The 21,096-nt window shown below is 34.6% G+C and overlaps 1 protein-coding gene across 1 annotated transcript; it reads left to right on the top strand.

The window, feature by feature from the left end:
- Positions 1-8,664: 8,664 nt before the first annotated feature.
- On the top strand, positions 8,665-13,920 carry LOC141333235 (protein lifeguard 4-like). The gene is made up of 7 exons (XM_073838201.1): positions 8,665-8,820; positions 10,005-10,113; positions 10,231-10,336; positions 10,429-10,462; positions 10,564-10,681; positions 11,069-11,114; positions 12,362-13,920. The coding sequence occupies exons 1-7, from the start codon at positions 8,730-8,732 to the stop codon at positions 12,566-12,568; spliced, it is 711 nt and encodes a 236-aa protein (XP_073694302.1). The 5' UTR covers positions 8,665-8,729; the 3' UTR covers positions 12,569-13,920.
- The last annotated feature ends 7,176 nt before the right edge of the window (positions 13,921-21,096 follow it).

Genomic DNA, 21,096 nt, shown 5'->3' with positions numbered 1-21,096 from the left:
CAAGTCAAGTGAAACGAGTCATTTTTATGTTGCATTTGTGAAAACGTTTAGTGAAGTCAAGCACTGCCAGTTAAAATAGTGGGTGTCCATTTTCAGTATACGATGAATTTATGATTCAATGTCACGGTTATGTCCCTGAAATATTGTATTTTTATTTCTAATGGACAGGTATTATGAGCTGTAAAGTATTTTTGTACAAATTTAATACTTTGTTAGCATGATGTTTATCGTCTATGTATAAATTTGGGGATTCCTACAGCTGTAATCCTTTGTATGGCTGACGAAACAATAAAACAACATGCCGAGTGAAGAGATCACACCGAAATGCTCTCTTTATCTGTACAAAATGCTCTGCCACTCACATTGACAAAACAGCAGAGGTCTTAACCTCAACTCCTGCAGAGTTTAGCTTTAAGCAGTTCCAACTCACACCTGCTTGGTACTTTCTAGTAATCCTGAAACCTTGATTAGCTGGATCAGGTGTGTTTGATTAGGGTTGGAGCTAAACTGTTGCCCTTCAGGAATTAAGTTTGAGACCAATGCATAACAGAAAAGAAATACATATTTCAGTGCACATAGGAAACATATTTCCAATTCGGCCACATGTCACGCATTCAAGTTAAAAACATGAAGTAGCCTAAACTGAAATATATTGTGAACAATAAATTCAAATAACAACATCTGAATATGAAATGATGAATAATATTCATCTCTATCACTTTTGCCCGTTTCATTCATAAAATATGTCCTTCAAACAAGAGCCTCCAGCATTAGCAAAATAAAGTGTAAAGAGGGTCTTACACTAGACGACATCTTGCATCACATCTTGAAATCACTCATCGTTTTCCATTTAACTGCATTTACAATTATTTGAAATAAATATTTGTAAATACTGATTTCACCCTTGGCTGCAAGAGTGCATTTTTCTGTAAAAATTGTGTTGTTTGTTTTTTGTCTTGAATAATGTGTATGCTTCAAAATTGTAATTATTTACATTATTATTTGCGACATATAGCGCAACTGTGCTCACGGCGACCCGAGTTCGATTCCCGCCTCGAGGTCCTTTGCCAATCCTGCTCCCATCTCTCTATCCATTGATTTCCTGTCATTTCTCTACTGTCCTGTCCATTAAAGGCATAAAAAAGCCCAACAAATATATCTTAAAAAAAATTGTAATTATTTTACCACAATAAGAGGGATCATAAAAAATGCATGTTTTTATTTAGTTTTTACTTAGTACTGAACTGAATAAGATATTTCACAAAGACATTTACATATAGTCCACAAAGGAAAATAATAGTTGAATTTATAAAAAAATTACCCAGTTTAAAAGTTTACATGTGCTTGATTCTTAATACTGTGTTTTATTTAATGATAGTTGTTCATGAGTACCTTGTTTGTCCTAAACAGGTAAACTGCTTGCTGTTCTTCAGAATAATCCTTCAGGTCCTAATTCTTTGGTTTTACAACATCTTTTTCGTATTTGAACCCTTTCCAACAATGACTGTATGATTTTGAGATCTTGAGATCTTTTCACACTGAGGAAGAACTGAGGGACTCATACACAACTATTACAAAAGGTTCAAACCCTCACTAATGCTCCAGAAGCAAAAACAATGCGTTAAGAGCCAGGGGTGAAAACATTTGAACAGAATGTGTACATTTTTTATATTTTGCCTATATATATCATATTTTTTTCATTAATTTTTTTTTTTTTTATTTAGTACTGCCCTTCAGAAGCTGCAGTAGATACATGTTTCCCAGAAGACAAAATAAGTTACATTTACCCTGATCTTCAAATCAAAAAGTTTTCACCTCCTGGCTTTTAAAGCATCGGTGAGCATTTGAACATTCCGTGAGTCCCTCAGTGTAAAAAGATGGATCTCAAAATCATTGTTGGACAGGGTTCAAATTCGCAAAAGATGCTAAAAAAAAACAAAGAAATTGTGGAAGCTGAAGGATTTTTTTGACAAACAGCTGGCATTTTAACTGTTCAGGACAAACAAGGTACTCATGAACAACTATCACTAAACAAATCAAAACAAAAAAACAGCTGTGGATCCTTCATTCAACAACACAGTATTAAGAATAAAGCATATGTAAACTTTTGAACGGGGTCATTTATTATAAATTCAACTATTAATTTCTCTCATGGACTATATGTAAACCTCTTTTATGTGAAATATCTTATTCAGGTCAGTACTAAATAAAAAATAACATGCATTTTGTAGGATCCCTTTTGTTTTAAAATAATTAACATTTTGCAGATACTGCAAGGTGTATGTAAACTTTTGACACCAACTGTAATAATATTGATTGCCCTTTCGTTTGTACTTTTTTTTTCTAAATCTAAATTGAAACTTACTGATGCCACTTTTGCCTGCAAAGGCCTACTATTGATTCGATTCACTTCTTTGAACTGCCTCCTTAAACGTGTATAAGTGTGTACACAATCGAGTATTAACCCCCGAATATTAGAAGACAAAGCTACTTTTTCATTCCATTCTCTATCAATGAGAAAAGATTGGCTTTTTTAATGGATGTGAATGGCACAGAGGCGTCAATTTGAGTTCAGTATGTTACTATTTTGTGTGAGAAATCACTGCAAACGATTCGGTGCATAAGCACACTGTCTAAATGAATCAAACTGAATTGAGAACGATTTCATACCTTTAGGCAAACCAGTTTAACCGATTAGATCAATAGCGATTCATTCATGAATCCGACTGATTGAAACGATTATCAAGTCAATATACGGTAATCATCCTCAGACAAAGATTTACTAGACTACAGCTCATGACTCAATAAAAAGGCTCTAGCGATGCCCCTGCTCTCTTACAGTAAACTTGTGATGTGACACATGGGTCTCCATTAGCAATCCCACTGGCTTAAAGAACTTTTAGCGCCTGCTTACGTTATAATTTGTGTCTACTACATTGTGTAACTACATTGCGATGACTATTAATGTCTGCTTTGGTTAGCGTAGCATACAGATAGCTGATTAAGTAGAAGTCTGCATGACTGCCATTTCTCTACCAGATGCTTTCTATTCAGAAAAGCATTTCCAGCTTTTGTCTCCCTGAGTAAGCAAATGGTAAGTGTTGTGCTGATAGAGAGGGATCGATTTCAGTATCTCTTCTCTTAGAAGAAGATACATAACCATTAAGCTTTCACTTGTTTGAAATTTTTCCACCACTTTAAATTATAAGCAGCTTACAACTTGACAAGCTCCAGTTCAAAGTAGCTTTCCTAAAATTATATGGTTGTGTCACATTTGCTGTTAATAGGGAGAGCTCCATCTGGTGGTCACTTAGGGTACAGCTCACAGGCAATTATGATTCCCAAGGTTGTTTATTTGTCTAAGCTTTGGTGGTTTAGGAATTTAAATCTACTGAGCGGCTGTTTTTGTGTAACAAGAATTACTCTTTATAATGAAGATGAATGGTGCACGTCGAAAACTAAATAAGATCTCATTGAAACCACACCAGCTGTTACAGAAACACCTTAAAGACACAGTGTGTTCTTCTGCCTGCAGATGATTTTAAAGACTGACTTGGGCTTAAAGGAATAGTTCATCCAAGAATTAAAATTCTGCAGAAAATGTACTCAACCTTAAGCCAAACTTGATGCTTGTTTATCAGAACAGATTTTATAGAAGCATTACATCACAATATCTCCAATGGATCCTCTAAAGTGAATGGGTGCCGTCAGGATAAGAGTCCAAACGGTTAATAAAAGCATCACAATAATCCACAAGTAAGCCACACAACTCTAGTCTATCAGCTATAGTCTTGTGACATGAAATGTTGTGTTTGTTATAAACAACTAAGATGTTTTTAACTTCAAACCACTGCTTTCAGCTAAAATGCAAGTATATTTCTCTGAATCAGGAGAGAAATGAGCAAAACCAGTTCTAAACAAACATGACGGTGGATTTTGGTGTAAAAGGACAACAGGGGATGGACTTTTTCCACTAGAGGAAGCTTTATTAAAGATTATGGACTTGTATTCTGGCCAAAAGTGAATGTCTAAAGTTAAAATGCCTTAATTATAGATTTGTTTCTTGCAAACACACAGCTTTTCACTTCGCAATTTATTCATTCATGGATCAGAGTCAGAATATTTTCCCTAAAATAAAAATATGCTGAAAATGTAGTCACCCCCAGGCCATTCAAGATGTAGATGAGGTTGTTTCTTCATCAAAACAGATTTGGAGAAACCAATGGTGAGTAAATGGGTGCCGTCAGAATGAGAGTCCAAACGGCTAATAAAAGCTTCGCAACAAGTAAACCAAATGACTCTGATCCATCAATGAATAAATTGCGAAGTGAAAATCTGTGTGTTTGCCAGAAATAAATCTATATTTAAGGCATTTTAACTTTAAACCTTCACTTTTGGCCAAAATACAAGTCCATAATCCTTTAAAATGCTTCCTCCAGTGGAAAAAGTCCATCCCCTGTTGTCCTCTAACATCAAAATTGACAGTCATGTTGGTTTAGAACTGTTTTTGCTTATTTCTCTCCTGATTCAGACAAGACCAATTTTTCACTTGAGAAATAGACTCGTATTTTAACTGGAAGCAGTGGTTTGAAGTTAAAAACATCTTTTGTTTATAACAAGCACAGCATTTAATGTCACAAGACATTAAGGAGTCATGCGGCTTACTTGTGGATTATTGTAATGTTTTAACCAGCTGTTTGGACTCTCATTCTGACGGCACCCATTCACTACACGCAGAGGATCCATTGGTGAGTGATGCAATGCTACATTTCTCCAAATCTGTTTTGATAAATAAACAAACTCATCTACATCTTGAAAAGCCTGGGGGTGACTACATTTTCAGCTAATCTTCATTTTGGGAAAACTCTTCCTTTAAGATTGCAGCCTGTAATATCTGATATGGCATAAAAGGGAAAACAAGAATTGGAAAAAGAAAATAAGGCAGTGCTATGTGGCACATGAAAGAAATGATGTGATGGAAAGCATCCCCTGAAATGCGATAAGCCATAAGGTTACTCAGAAACACCTGGGAATGGATACAGGGGATGCAGGAGACAGTGTACTTCCAAATGAATTATGTGGCAATGTCCCTGAGGCTAGCTCCACATAGACTTTAATGAAATGCGGTGTGGACACCATAAAGAGCTGGCTTCCATCTCGAGCTCCTGGGGGAAAGCACTGGGCAGTGGTGCATTTTGTTAAGCATGCCCAGGAGAGACTGTGAGCAACATTTGGAGCTGCTCTGGCGCTATTCGAATGCCAACGGCATGTCATTACATGGCCGAACCGGGCCCACAAAAAATAAAAGAAAGACAATGGTATTCTCTTTGGAGATGAGGTTGTAATTAAACCTGATGGAAATTACATTGCGACCACTGCTGGGGTTATAAAATAAGTGGGATATTAAAAATCGAGCATGTGTCGGTTAAATATGAGGTGGAGCTCTCCGCGGGGTCTTTTACTTACTTGCGTTAGCTGATTAGCACCACAAAGGAAGGAAGCAGGTGCAGGAAGCCCCTCTGAGAATGGAAAAGAGATGACAGAAGACTGTGTGGATTCTTCAACGTACCTGTTGGGAAATTTAAATTAAGGCGTTTGGAATGAATAATGCAAAGAAGAATTGCGTTTGTATTTGGATGTGTGCTAATCTCATTCTCCCGAATGACCTGTGATAAGACGGAGTGTATATAATAGTGCATACTTAGGGGTGCAACTCTGGTCTAACCAAAATTGAGTGTCAGGGAATGATTATTAATATCTAGAAAGTGCATTTTGATGCAAAATTAGAGTTCCAAATGTTGTCATTTTCACAGTCAAATGTCAGGAATTGTACAAATCAGGAAGACTGGGTCAGTTGTGACAAGTTCTACATTTAAATAATACTATTGTGGGATGCCCTATTTATATATAGATATATATATACTGCCATTCAAATGTTTGGAATCAGTAAGATGTTTAATCATTTTTAAAGATTTTTTTTAAGTCTCTTTTGCTCATCAAGACTGTTTATTTAATTAAAAATATTGAAAAAACATTAATATTAATGCAATTTAAATAGTGGTTATCTATTTCAATATACTTTGAAATAGAATTTATGCATGTGATGTGAAGCTGATTTTTCAGTAACATTACTCCAGTCTTCATTCTAATATGCTGATTTATTATCAATGTCAGAAACAGTTGTGCTGTTTAATTTAATTTAATTTAATTTTTTTATTTTTTTGGAACTTGCAAAACTGTTTAGGATGAATAAAACGTTAAAATGAACAGCATTTATTTAAAACAGAAATCGTTTCTAACAATTTACACTACCGTTCAACGTTTAAGGTCAGTCATTTTTTTCTTTCTTTCTTTGCAAGAAATTAATACTTTTATTCAGCAAGGATGTGTTAAATTGATAAAGAGTGATAGTAAAGATGTATATTGTTAGAAATTTATATTTTTAATAAATGATGTTCTTTTTAAGTTTTTATTCATCAAAGAATGCTGAAAAAAGTATCACAGGTTCCAAAAAAATATTAAGCAGCACAACTATTTCCAACATTGATAAAAAAAATTTTTTTAAAAATCACCATATTAGAATGATTTCTGAAAGATCATGTGACACTGAAGACTGGAGTAATGGTTGATGAAAATTCAGCTTTGCATCACAGAAATATTTTTTATTACGTATTTTTGTTTATTTTTATTTTTTTTTTTTTCAAAAAGAAAAACATATTTAATCCATTATGTGAACAATTATCTAAAAAAGAAAAATTGTTCATCCATTGTTTCTTTTTTCTTGAAATTGATGTCCCCTAAAAAATGTTTCATGTTTTTTTTTTTTACATGAAAGCGTCCCGAGTTCCAAGTAACATTATCTATATTAAATGTATTTCTAAAATTTTTCTTTAGAAAAATAAAATAACCAAACAACTAAAAATGGTTTCTTACAATACCATGTGACCAGCATCATTAGATGTAATCCTCTCTTTTTTTTCAATATTTTATTCACAATAATGTGATATGTTCAGTACATTATCGGTTGCAATATTTTTATGATTTTATATTCATATTTGAATTTATACTGAATAAGAAGATAATATGACTGAAATGGTCAAAATCAACAATCAAAATGGTGAAATTGTCAACTATCCTATATACTATATTTTATTTACAGTTTAAATAACTAGAATGCTGTAATGTACCTTTTCAGAGTATATTTAAAATCCACAAATATTAAAGTTTTGCATAACATCTATTAAAATCACCAAAATTATCTTTAAGACAGAATAATGATTAAAAAAAATCCTTTCTTGATTGCAGATGCAAAAATATGATTCTTTAAATTCTTTTAAAACAATCACTATACATTTTACCAAGGAAAATATCCTTTCACTTGTAATACCAAAAGGGTGTTTAATAACAACTTTGCTTTCACATTTTATTGAGAAAGCAAATTGTTTTTGCACCTTTTGTTGATGTGAACTGTACCCCAATTATAGAATGAGCAATATAGTTGTCAAAATTGCTAATTAGTTAGCAAATTGGTGTATATGATATTGGTAACACTTTACAATAAGGTGTCAACATTAGTTAATCTATTAACTAACATGAATGAACCGTGAACAATACATTTATTACACTATTTCTTAATATGTGTTAATGTTAGTTTACTACAAAGGCGTTCATTGTTAGTTCACGGTGCATTAACTAATGTTAACAAACACAACTTGTGATTTTAATAAAGAATTTGTAAATGCTGACACATTATTAACAAAAACTTAGATTAATAAATGTTGTAGAATTATCGTTCATTCTTAGTTCGTCTTAATTAATGTAGTTAACTAATGTTAGCTAACTAATAAACGTTATTGTAAAGTGTTACCATGATATTTACTGTTATTTAAAGAACAAACAAACACTGTATTCAAACATTACGATAATATTGGCCTACTCTTGATTGTATTCATCTATAATTGCATTATGGTTCATTTTTGATATTGACTAGCCTACTTTTGTCGTGTTTTTCGATAATTTTGTTAGAAAACCCCTTACCCGAGTCGTACACAAGCCGCAGGTGCTGCTCTTAATCATAATCTTCTCCATCACTGGCAAACGGTAAGACACATTTCGGACTAATTTTTAATGAATAGATAAATATTTTCACTTTATCTAGTATTTTTATACTTTGTATTCGTAACTCGTTAGAGTTTTACCGCTTCAAGTAATTAAGTGCGTGTACGAACTGTCTAAACGATTCAGATTGAATCGCGACTCATTTCGAAGCGATTTACTGTCCAGATGATTCATTGAATAGAATCGATTCAGACGAGCATCAAGCGATGCTTTATGCTACTTTTAGGGAAGATAAAAAAAATATCAAAAATTATGATTACCAAAATCAATTATTCAGCTACAGGTATTTGTTTTATATTATTATCTTTAATAATTTAGTATTGGCGATTTGGGTTTTGTTTGTAAATTTTTTGCAATGACAATTCAAGTACAATGTTACTGACTGTAAATTGCTGAGTGTACTTAAGGATATCTCACTAAATATCCACACTACCGCATTAAAAACATTTTAAATGTGAAAAGCACACTAGCATACTACTTTGATACCCTAGGTGGCAGTAAGCACATTTGTGAAGTAGCTTGCGACTTGAGATACCACAGAAAGACGGAAGAGAGCGTCGTATGATCTCTTGTATTTATGTGTAAGTGATACGCGTTTAATTCGATCAAACATGAATCAGGAGAAGTATCCGCGATCCTCCATTGAGGATGATTTTAATTATGGCACAAACGTCGCGACGGCAAGCGTCCACATCCGGATGGGTGAGTCAGATTACATGTAACGTTATAGAAAAGGCTTTGGTGTCTGCGTAGTCAGTAATACAGTCCATGTAATAACATGGCCTGGAAATGATTGACAGGGCGGAATTCTTATCTTATTTTAATAATTTATTTCACTGTGTTTAATCATGAGGGCCAGGTAAAAATGTTAAATCAGCTGTCACGAGGCTCCTTCAAATTTCTTAGAAACCTTACATGTTTCTTATGCTGTTGTCAAACCTGCTTTTCGAGGTTTATTGTGAAAGCTAGACATCCTGTTTGAGAACTCAAATAATCCTTGTGAATCCAAAGCACAAACCAAACATCTGCGTTTGCTCACCAAGCCTGCAAAAACATTACAAATGTGAAATATTTTACCAGTTAAAATAACTGCTTTCTATATGAATATATTTTAAAATGCAATTTATTCCTGTGATTTCGAAGCTGAATTTTAGCATCATTACTCCAGTCACGTGATCCTCCAGAAATCATTGTAATATTCTGGTTTGCTGCTTAAAAAAAAAACATTTATTTTTATGATGTTCAAAACGGCTGAGTGGATTTATTTCAGGTTTCTTTGATGAATAGAAAGTTCAGCAGAACGGCTTTTATCTGAAATAGAAATAGTTTGTAACATTATAAATGTCTCTATCATCACTTTTGACGAATTTAAAGCATCCTTGCTAAATAAAGGTATTAATTTCTATCATTTCTTTCCTAAAAAGAAATATACTGACTAGCGTATTGATGTTACGAAAGCTTTTTATTTCAAATAAATGCTGATCTTTGGAGTTTGTATCTTTCTATTCATCAAATAATTCTGAAAAAATGTACTCATCAGTTTTAAGTATTGATGATGATGATAATAAATGTTTCTTGAACAGCAAATCAGCATATTAGAATGATTTCTGAAGGATCATGTGACACCGATTAGAGTAACGATGCTGAAAAATCAAAGGAATAAATTACATTTGAAAATATATTCAAATAGAAAGCAGTTTTTAAATATTAATTACAAATAATTGACAATATTACTGGTTTTGCTGCACTTTGGATCAAATAAATGCAGGCTTGGTGAGCATAAGAGCATAATAACTTCTTTAAAAAAAAGATCTTACTGTTCAAAAACTTTTAAATGGTAGTGTACATGAAATTGAATATGTACATGTATGGTTATTTCTCTTTAGATTTCCTCCGCAAGGTCTACACCATCCTGTCATTGCAGATTGTCGTCACCACTGCTGTCTCTGCCCTTTTCATGCTCTGTAACCCCATTAAAAACTTTGTGCATGAAAGGTAAGCGCACACATCCTCCCCTGTAGGTTAACCACATCATTGTGGCTATTAAATGGTACAAACTGCACTTTAATCTATGTCAATATGTTAATGTTATGCACTGTATTAATTTTTCAGCCCCGTTCTGGTGTTGGTATCTGCTATCGGGTCGCTTATCCTGCTCCTCGCCTTGGCTGTGTATCGTCACCAACACCCTGTCAATCTTTATTTGCTGTTTGGGTTTGTGAGTATACTACCTTTTCATTTTTTATTGAAACGGGGTATTAAATATTATTATGAAATATTGTAATATAATGCTTATAAATGTTTATGCAGACTCTGCTGGAGTCTCTGTCTGTAGCCACTGCGGGTAAGTTTATTCATTTTCTTAATTTATAGAAGTCCATTGTATCCAATATTAATGGATACATCCTTGATGGATCGCCTAATACCGTATTTTTCTGCTTTCAGTGTCATTTTATGAGTACACCATAGTGCTCCAGGCCTTTGTGCTCACGTCTGCTGTGTTCCTGGGTCTCACTGCCTATACTTTCCAGTCTAAAAGAGACTTCAGCAAGCTCGGAGCCAGGTAATTCTCTCTTTCTCGGCCGCTCAAGGCCCGGGTCTGTCACATTCATCATCGTAACTGAGTGCAAGAATTATTGTTTTAATCCATTTACTCCTGAATCCGTACGGAATGATGTTCTTGCGTTGTGGCAGAAAATGTCTCCGGAGAAACATTCCTTCTTTTCAGTCATTAAAATGAAATGTAACAAAAAGAATGGGGCTCCTTGAGTCATAACTTTGTTATGTGATGTGATGCATGGCCCACTCGGCAACATGGGAAGTCGCTGGGAGGAAAAACGAATGCCTTTGTGCGGAGGATTGAAGATTTCTTCATTCATATTGTTGTCTATACTGTTTTCTTTTTTGTTTTTTAAAATGCAATTTAATAATTGGTCATCTTTTTCTTTAGTCTGTTTGCTGGCCTGTGGATCTTGATCATTGCAAGCTTTTTGAGGGTGAGTCTAAGGCTAAATTCAACACAATATTCTGGATTTAATACAACTTAAAATATTACACCACCAGTCAAAAGTTTTTGAACAGTAAGATTTTTTATGGGGTTTTTTTTCTGCTCACCAAGCCTGCATTTATTTGATTCAAAGTACAGGAAAAACAGTAAAACTTTGAAATATGTTTACTATTTAAAATAACCATTTTCTATTCGAATATATTTTAAAATGTAATTTATTCCTGCGATTTCAAAGCTGAATTTTTAGCATCGTTACTCCAGTCACATGATCCTTCAGAAATCATTGTAATATTCTGATTTGCTGCTCAAAAAACCTTTATTATTTTTATTATATTGAAAACAGCTGAGTAGATTGTTTTTCTGGTTTCTTACTAGAAACTAGAAATCTTTTGTAACATTATAAATGCTTTATCATCACTTTTGATCAATTTAAAGCGTTCTTGCTAAATAAAAGTATTAATTTATATCATTTCTTTCCCAGAAAATAAAAAAAATATTGACTCCAAGCCTTTGAATGATATAGTGTTACAAAAGCTTTTTATTACAGATAATAGAATTATAAGGTTCTATCTGCATTCTGAGCATTTTCGAGATATTGAGCTTCAAAGTTTTGCTTTCATAGACTTCTGTAGATAGAACCATTTTTTTTTTCTAAAAAAAAAAGGCCCTAAAATGTACATAGCTTCCAAAAGAAATATAAAATAATATAAAAATGTTGTCACAGAATAAGAATATGTGAAACTCAATTTTGACAAAAATGTCAGATAGAACCTTACAATTGTAATGTGACGAAATGCGGATGTTTGTATCTTTCTATTCAAAAAAATATATACTTAACTTTTAAATATTGATAAATATTTAAAACAAATTTTAAATATTGAAAAAAAAAATGTAATATTGAAGACTGGAGTAACGATGCTGAAAATATAGCTTAGATCACAGGAATAAATTACATTTTAAAATATATTCAAATAGAAAGCAATTATTTTAAAAAGTACAAATATTTCACAATATTATAGTTTGGAACCAATAAATGCAGGCTTGATGAGCAGAGAAACATACTGTTCAAAAACTTTTGACTGGCAGTGTATATATCATTTAGTTTATATTATTTAATAGTATTCAACTTTATCAAATTGATCGAGCCAAATTTGTATTGAACCCAAACAATTCTTTTAAGAGTCACTTTGATTTGCAAGCCACATCTCATCAACTGCGCAACTCTCTGTCCTTCAGCTTTTCTTCTACAATGACACAATGGAGTTGGTCTTCGCTGGGGCCGGAGCTCTGCTGTTCTGCGGGTTCATTATTTTCGATACCCACTTGCTGATGCACAAGCTGTCACCGGAGGAGCACGTCTTGGCATCCATCAATCTGTACCTGGACATAGTCAACCTGTTCATCTATATCCTGCGCATCCTCGACTCCATGAAGAAACAATGAATGTTGTGATGCACTTCACTTTCAGAGGTGAATTTCGGGTTCAGTGCTGAGAATGGTACAGAAAATAATACGCTTTAATTTAACTTAATGTACAATAGTGTTGAAACTAATCAAATAAAATTGTGATATTAATTGACCCTTTGCAAGACCTATAATGACCCTCATCATGTTCTCAGACAGAGAATAATACATTGCAGAGCAAAAAGGAAACTGACATCACACCGACACCACACCATCTCTTCCTTTTTTCTAGCCATAGCATGAAATAAACATGAATGAGCATAAGAAAGTGTCTTGTTTGAATGGAAAGACAACATTTTTCAACCTCAAGTCCTCTGATGTTAATCTACTCTCCTGCCTGGTGTATTTGTCAGACTAAAATGGCAGATTCTAATTGGTCAGATTTGCCTGTCAATCAATCTTCCTGAGAAGGGTCAATTAGTATCCACATTCAGCATTGCAGATCTCTGCAAAACATTGTGGACCACATAATATAAAATATTTATTTGAATAAAATCTTCAAAAATGCACTAAATATAAGACTTTAATTTCTTTGCATTGCATTACTTTGCAGTGTTCAGAATTAATGGAGTATGTGTGCTGTTCTTCTACTATTCTTCTAATTGGGCATTAACAGCAGACTCCTTGGATTGTGTTTAATTTTTGTCATTAGTTGAGATGATGTTCCTCACGACACTCCTATTGTATTGGAATTTCCCCTTGTTTCCAAACCAGCTGCATATTTTTCAGCTTGCAAGGTGGTGTTTGTAATTTAATGGCCAAATGTGAATGTTCATAACATGATTGTATAACTTCACTTGATCTTCCGTGTTGAATTTGATTCCTCTCTGTTTTAGATGGCTGTAGTGTGACCTGTAATTCATAGTGATTTTTCACATTCATTTAGGTGTTGTAGTGAATCAGTTATGGTTTGGGAACAAACTGCACATGAAGCTTGAGATGTCTTGTTTAACTTAAAGTAACTTATACCTGAAACTACATTCTAAGTAAAACATAATTTTATTTGCAGCAGTTTTTGTTGTCACAATATAACAATTTTAAAGTAGCATGCAGTCAGTTTCAAATGCATCAAAACATTTTTCAAATGTCAGTCTGCTCATTTTAATAAACTAAAATGTACAAAATAATTGTGAACATAACATTCAGGGATTTCTATGCCTGTTTCCAAAGTGCAATATTCATTCATAATACAAATATTAAATCTTATCATAAACTATAAATATATTGCTGTCATTGATTTATTTTATTCAAAATGGTCATATAAAAACTGAGATGTCATATAAGTTAATGTTCTTTGGTGTTAAAGTTAAATAAAACACTTTTAACCCGTATTTGTTGTTTTCATGTACAACAGTGACCCTAGACTACAAAACCAGTCATAATGGTCTTTTGTTTTTTAAATTGAGGTTTAAATGCATGTGTTACAATTGAATATTTGTTCGAGATGCAACTATTTGAAATTTGTGAATCTAAGGGTGGAAAAAAAATTTAATAGTAAATAATGAGAAAATTGCCTTTAAAGGTGTCCAAATTAAGTTTTAGCAATGCATATTACTAATCAAAAAACGATTTTGACACTCCACTTTTTTTGGAAATAGGCTCAATCCCCCTCCCCCCTAATAGGATCATTGAATCCTATTAGACCAATAGCATCGCGTTCAAAAATGACCAACCAGTTTCGATATTTTTCCTATTTAAAACTTGACACTTCTGTAGTTATATCGTGTACTAATACTGGCGGAAAATGTAAAGCTGCGATTTTCTAGGCCAATAAGATTAGGAACTACACGATTAGGAAGTTTGATATTACTGCGCCTGCTTCGGCAGCAAACTTCCTTGACTATTACGCCGGAATGGGAGTGTAGTTCCTAATCTTATCGGCCTAGAACGCGATGCTATTGGTCTAATAGGATTCAATTACCTATGCTAAGCTATGCTAAAAGTGATATCGCCAGAACAGGAGAACGGCTGAATAGATTTCAAAACGGTAAAACTCAACTTATTAACTCGTGGGGAGTTGGAGAATGAGCCTATTTCCAAAAAAAGTGGAGTGTTCCTTTAAGACTGGATCTGTGGTTCAGTATCGCATATAACAAAGTTTTTCCACGTTCAAAGTGAAAGTATGAGCTTCTGCATACTTTCACTTTGAACATAACATCCTAAATGAATGTGTTTGTCCTTGCTGTCTGAGGTAAAAGTGTCAGTTTGAGCCATTTGTTGATCTCTTGGCAGATAAAATCTGAATGTCTCTCAGTAGATCGGGTTCACGGCTGAGGTCCTTTCTCAAACCCTGGGGGATTTCCAGCTTGCGGATGTCTTCTTTTCTCACCATGCTCCTGATTAACCGTATACAGTATTCTTGTAATGAGTACACTGACAAAAACAAAACATAAATATGCGTTTAAAATATATCAAATGCATATGAAGCATCTTAAGATGAAGAACTGTCTCGAACCTGGTGCAGTCACATAGACACGCTGGTACCGTGGGTATCCGTACTCTTCATACTGCGCAGGAGTCGGAAAGTAAACTTCATTAAGGTTAGCCAGCAGTTTAGCTCCATCAGATGATCTGAAGATCCACGGGTGAGCTGGAAAATACTTGCTTTAGTAAACACGGCAAGGGAAACCGGTTAAGTTTGCTAACCTTACTTCTGCCGTACTTACTCAGATAAGTGTTCATCTTAAGCGATGTCATCGGTTTTATTTTGCCGTAGGACGTTGGTTTCCCTTCGAAGTTTAGCCACCATGCTTCGGCATCCCGACTGGATCTATTAATAAAAGAGATAAATGTTGGATCAAACGAGTTGAGAGATTTCAGAGGAGCGGGCGCTTCCTGTTCAGCCATAACGATGGAGGGACTCAAAATGAATGCCGTGTCGCTGTATGATAGATAGGTGGCAGTATTGCACACTCTTCCCATACACCAACTGGAAATTGCTTTTAAACTGTTCAGACCGCAGTTTAAATAACGAAAATGTACTGCAATGTGTAATAATTAACAAAGCATTCGATTAAAAAGTTAAGTCTATGGGCGAGACTTCCGTTCATTAGCCGCTGAGAGAAATAACGAGTTGACACAGAGCTAGAAAAGACGAGCGTTTGAGTTTAAAAAGTATATAAATTGTCAATTCTTTTAGAAAATAACCGATTATTTCGCTAGATAAGACCCTTTTCTTCAGCTGGGATCATTTCTTTGATGCTGCATTTAAACTGCATTTTGGAAGTTCAAACTCGCGTGCACCATATGCCCAAATGTTTGCGCTACAAACCAAGTGTGTTAGAAATTTATATAATACATTAAAATATTATGGTAAGACACAATAGTTATATCAAACAGTAAAACGAGCTGTTTTGTACAAATGTGAAATATTTATTATTATCATTCACCAGTTTGTTGATGCATGGCTATTGATCACTTATTTTTGGAACGAGACCCATCCATTTCTCTTTCTCTCTAATATTATTATTTTACTAATAAGATTTTCATTTATGAAACCATTGAAATATATATTTTTAAAGGAGAAGTTCACTTCCAGAATAAAATGTACAGATAATTCACTCACCCCCTTGTCATCCAAGATGTTCATGTCTTTCTTTCTTTTGTTGTAAAGAAATAGTTTTTTGAGGAAAACATTTCAGGATTTCTCTCCATATAGTGGACTTCTATATGGTGCCCCTGAGTTTTAAAGTGTTTTAAACGATCCCAGCCAAAGAAGGAGGGTCTTAAAAAGTATGTAAATTGTATTTTTTTATTATTATTATTTTTTTTTTAATACCTGATTGTTTCGCTAGATAAGACCTTTTTTCTCAGCTGGGATCATTTAGAGCCATCTGAAGCTGCATTTAAACTGCATTTTGGAAGTTTAAACTCAGGGCACCATAGAAGTCCATTATATGGAGAGAAATCCTAAAATGTTTTCCTCAAAAAAAAAATGTCTTTATGACTAAAGAAAGACATGAACATCTTGGATGACAAGGGGGTGAGTACATTATCTGTACATTTTTGTTCTTGAAGTGAACTATAAATTTAGATCAACAAACCATTTTGTTTCTGTTTTAAAAGTCACATGATTTGCCATCCATACACTATACTGAATCCTCCTCACTTGTTCTGTTCAGAAAGACCCAGGGAGAGATGGGATGGAGAAATCCACTTAAAATTCCAGAGTGGCTGGTTCTTGAAGGATGGGGGCACTCAGAAATTCTTGCGTGATGACAGCGAGGCTTTGATGTCAGTGTTTTTGTCTTTGGAGAAGCAGGGCAGGGCTGTCTTGAGATCCTATTCTCTAGAGACACTGATTCACTTTACAGCTCAGACTATACACACAATCATATAGGCTGAGAGTTTTAAAGCACACCATCCATGTAAACATGATCACTTTTCGGTCTTACCAAAGTGATTTATTAGTTTAGTTAAGAGTCTCATTATGGCACATGTCTGGAAGATGCTTGTTAATGCATTTTCCTACCTTTTTTGTATTCCTGTATAATTTTCCTAGCCTTTATTTATAGCATTTCACCATATTATAAGAAGGTGGCACAGCAGGTTTCTGTCTGATGTTTCTTGGCAGGTTTAGTTTGATGGAGTGGGTGGTTTGGCTTTCTTTCTGAAGGTTTCAGAGGTGTTTTTGTTTAGCCTTTTTTGCCTGTTTGCACTGTTTGCTGTTTTATTGTTAACAATAAAAGTCCTGCCACACACATGTTTATGGATAAACCCATTTATACAATATTAAAGAACAGATTTATCAATGCTTTAAAAAAAGAATTTGGACATGCAGTTGAAAAGAAACAAAGGGTCCGTCTCAGAATTAATGGTTTCTATATATATCAGGATTTTCAAGGAAAATCTGGATGTATCAGGGAAAATATTGAATTCCAGACCTGGAAAGTCATGCATGTACATATGGGGTTAGTAGGATTTTTAATGGTTTAAGTATTTTCTGCTCATCGAGGCTGTGTATATTTGATTAAAACAAATACAGAAAAAAAAAATGTAAAATTGTGAAATATTATTGCAATTTAAAATAGTGTTTTTCTATTTTAATATGCTTTCAAATAAAATTAATTCATGTGATGCAAACCTGAATTTTCAGCATCATTACACCATGTCTTCAGCATCACATAGTCTTTCAGAAATCATTCTAATATGCTGATTTATCATCAATGGAAACAGTTGTGCTGTTTAATTTTTTTAGGATTCTTTGATCAATAAAATGTTAAAAAGAACAGCATTTATTCAATATATAAATCTTTTATAACAACCTACACTGGCGTTCAAAGTTTGGGGTCAGTAATTTTTTTCTTACTTTCTTTCTTTCTCTTTGGAAGAAATTATTACTTTTATTTAGCAAGGATGTCTTAAAATGATAAGAAGTGATAATACAGTTTAGAAAAGATTTATATTTCGGATAAATGCTGTTCTTTTAAACTTTTTATTCATCAAAGAATTCTGAAAAGTATCACAGGTTCCAAAACATATTAGTCCACTCTTTGATAATAAATCAGCATATTAGAATGATTTCTGAAGGATCGTGTGCCACTGAAGACTAGAGTAATAATGGCTGATGAAAATTTTGTATGTTAAAATAGAAAACTTAACTCTAGAAAACTCAGCAATAATATAATAGTAATACTGACGTTTTCAGTATTTTTGATCAAATAAATATAACTTTAATGAACGTAAGAGACATTTAAAAACATTCCACCAATAATTACAGTAGAAAGATTAAAAAAGAAAGACATGATCCTGGACCACAAAACATTAAAGAAAATGGCATTAAAGAAAAAATTATAATTTTGACCCATACAATGTATTGTTGGCTATTGCTACAAATATACCTGTGCTACTTATGACTGGTTTTGTGGTCCAGGGTCACATATAAATAGATGATTTACTTAACTTATTGTAAAATGCACTCACAAAAATCTCTGATTTATGTACGAGGCAAAAAAATTGCAGTGTGTACATTTGCATACAAATTACATAAAGCAAAATTAGTAAGTCAATGACTTGGAAAACCTTGAAAGCTAATGGAATTGATTGTTTTAAAGCCCTGTTTTTTGGCTAAAATTCAATGTAAAGCTGAAATGTTTGAATCCATAATAAAGCCATTCCTATCCCTTAAATGACACCTCATCTGGAAAAACCACACATGTGCTTGACAGGACATTGTTAGGCTTCGAAATCTTTGCAATAGGACATCTGTAACAATGACACTTGCATTGAAAGTCAGCGCCCATCCCCAGTAACCGCGCCGCAGTGTTCTCGACCTCTACCTGTAAAGCCTACTGTATTTTCCGGCGGGGTGATTATGTATGGGGGGCAGAGCAGATCTAAAGCTCTTGGCTCAGACAGCCCATTCTCCCGCTCGCCCTTTGATGTCCTGCTTTCATTGCTTCTTTTTGGCTGGGACAATGACGAGAACCTTTCGCCACAGTGGGCATAATGCGCTCGTTGCTTTTGTTGGTTCTGTCTTTCTCCTCCACACCACAGGGGAATTTTCCTGACTGGCACAAACAGACTCATACTACCCATACTGACTTGTTCTGCTTCTCATCACATCCTTCTGGCATTGAGAACATAAACAATCTTCAAAACATTACAGTTGAACTACTGATGTCACATGGACTATTTTAAAGGGGTCATCGGATGAAAAACTCACTTTGAACATTAATGTGTGTTTTCAGTTTGTGTACACAACCACTGTACAATGATTAAAATCCATCCAGTGGTATTTTTTTTTTAATCTTTAAAAGTAACATCCACTTTTTAAAATCAGGTCATTCTCAGCTTCTTGTCAGTGTGACGGCACACCGACAGAGGCCACTCCCACGATAGTTGATTGACATAAGCGCCTTACCTTAGACCCGCCCTCACCGAGCTGAAACAGTCCGACTCCGATCGCCATTGTGTGACTCAGGTGCAGGGGAAGACAAGAATGTCTCAGATTAAGTGATTGAGGTGTTCTGTTGTTGAATGTAATAATAAACATAGTAGTCGTCATTTAATCCTGGCATCCGAGCCGCTGAAGATGCAGAGGATTAACATTACTTTCGTTTTTGAAAGGAAAGCGCCGATCCTGATCTACATATGCGTCTCTGTTTGTTCAAATCATTCGTGATGCAGCTGCACCCACAGCAGAAGTGAGTATAAGGGTTTTTATGCAAATTTGCAAATGGCCTTTCTTAATAATGTGGTAGTTAGCAAGTTTTGCAGCTAAATGCGGCTAAATGTGGCCAAAGTAAACATTACAGCTCATCATCCCACGGCAGAGAGGGTGGGGCGAGCAGAGCTCTTTAGCATTTAAAGAAACATGCAACAGAATAGCTCGCTCTAAAAAGGGCTGATTTTGACCAGGTAAATTAAAGGGGTCATCGGATGCCCATTTTCCACAAGTTCATATGATTCTGTAGGGTCTTAATGAAAAGTCTATATTTCCATACAAAGGCAAAGTGCAGTAACTACGCCAACACTGAAACTGAGAAAAATGCCCTTAAAGTTTTTACACCATATATGGTATTAGTTTGGATTTTGTAGTTACTGCAATTTTGACACTGTCGTTTCTCTGAAACGGGACAAAATTGAACCAGGAGACTTTGCTACAAGACAAAACAGTTGTCACAAAGCCCATTTTAAGCCTTAACTCAATTTTGACCAAATGTGTAGTTACTGCGCTTTGCCTTTGGAGGGCAGTATAATATACTTTGGTTAAAAATTCTCAATAGTAGTGTAAAAAAAAAACACCCTTTTACCTTGTCAAAATCAGCTCTGCAAAAAATCAACTAATTTTATTGCATGGTCCCTTTGAATGCAAATCAGCTCAGCTTGTCCCGCCCCTCTCTGCTGTGGGATTACGAGCCGTAATGTTTACTATAGCCACGTTTATCGCCGAAACTTACCAACAAGCACATTATTAAGAAAGGTTATTTGCAAAGATGCACAAAAAACCCTTATACTCACTTCTGCTGTGGGTGAAGCTGCATCAGGAATGATTCACACGAACATAGATGCATATGTCGATCGGGATCGGCGCTTTCCTTTTAAAAACGAAAGTAACGTTATCCTCTGCCTCCTCAGCGGCTCAGATGTCGGGAGTAAATTACGACTGCTATGTCCATTATTACATCCAACAACAGAACACCTCAATCGCTCAATTACAGTCTTCCCCTGCACCTGAGTCGACACAATGGTGATCGTATTCGGACTGTTTCAGCTCGGCGAAGGCGGGTCTAAGGTAAGGCGCTCATGTCAATCAAATGTGTGTTGTCACACCGACAAGAAGCTGAGAATGACCTGATTTTAAAAAGGGGATGTTACTTTTAAATATATAAAAAAATACCACTGGGTGGATTTTTAATCATTTTAGGTTGGTTGTGTACACAAACTGCCAACACACCTTACATTCAAACAATATGTAAAAGTTAGTTTTGCATCTGTGACCCCTTTAACAATGTCCTTACTACTCTTCAGGGCCTTGAACATGGTAGTTACGTTGCTGTCTATGC

This window comes from Garra rufa, chromosome 4, assembly GCF_049309525.1.
Source record: "Garra rufa chromosome 4, GarRuf1.0, whole genome shotgun sequence".
Taxonomy (NCBI): domain Eukaryota; kingdom Metazoa; phylum Chordata; class Actinopteri; order Cypriniformes; family Cyprinidae; genus Garra; species Garra rufa.
Note: the sequence above shows the minus strand (reverse complement) of the source record. Positions and strands in the feature narration are given on the sequence as shown.

Coding starts and splice junctions, on each gene's coding strand:
- LOC141333235 (XM_073838201.1), top strand. CDS start 8,730: ATGAATCAGGAGAAGTATCCGCGATCCTCCATTGAGGATGATTTTAAT. Junction 8,821..10,004: donor AAGCGTCCACATCCGGATGG/GTGAGTCAGATT, acceptor ATTTCTCTTTAG/ATTTCCTCCGCAAGGTCTAC. Junction 10,682..11,068: donor TTCAGCAAGCTCGGAGCCAG/GTAATTCTCTCT, acceptor CTTTTTCTTTAG/TCTGTTTGCTGGCCTGTGGA.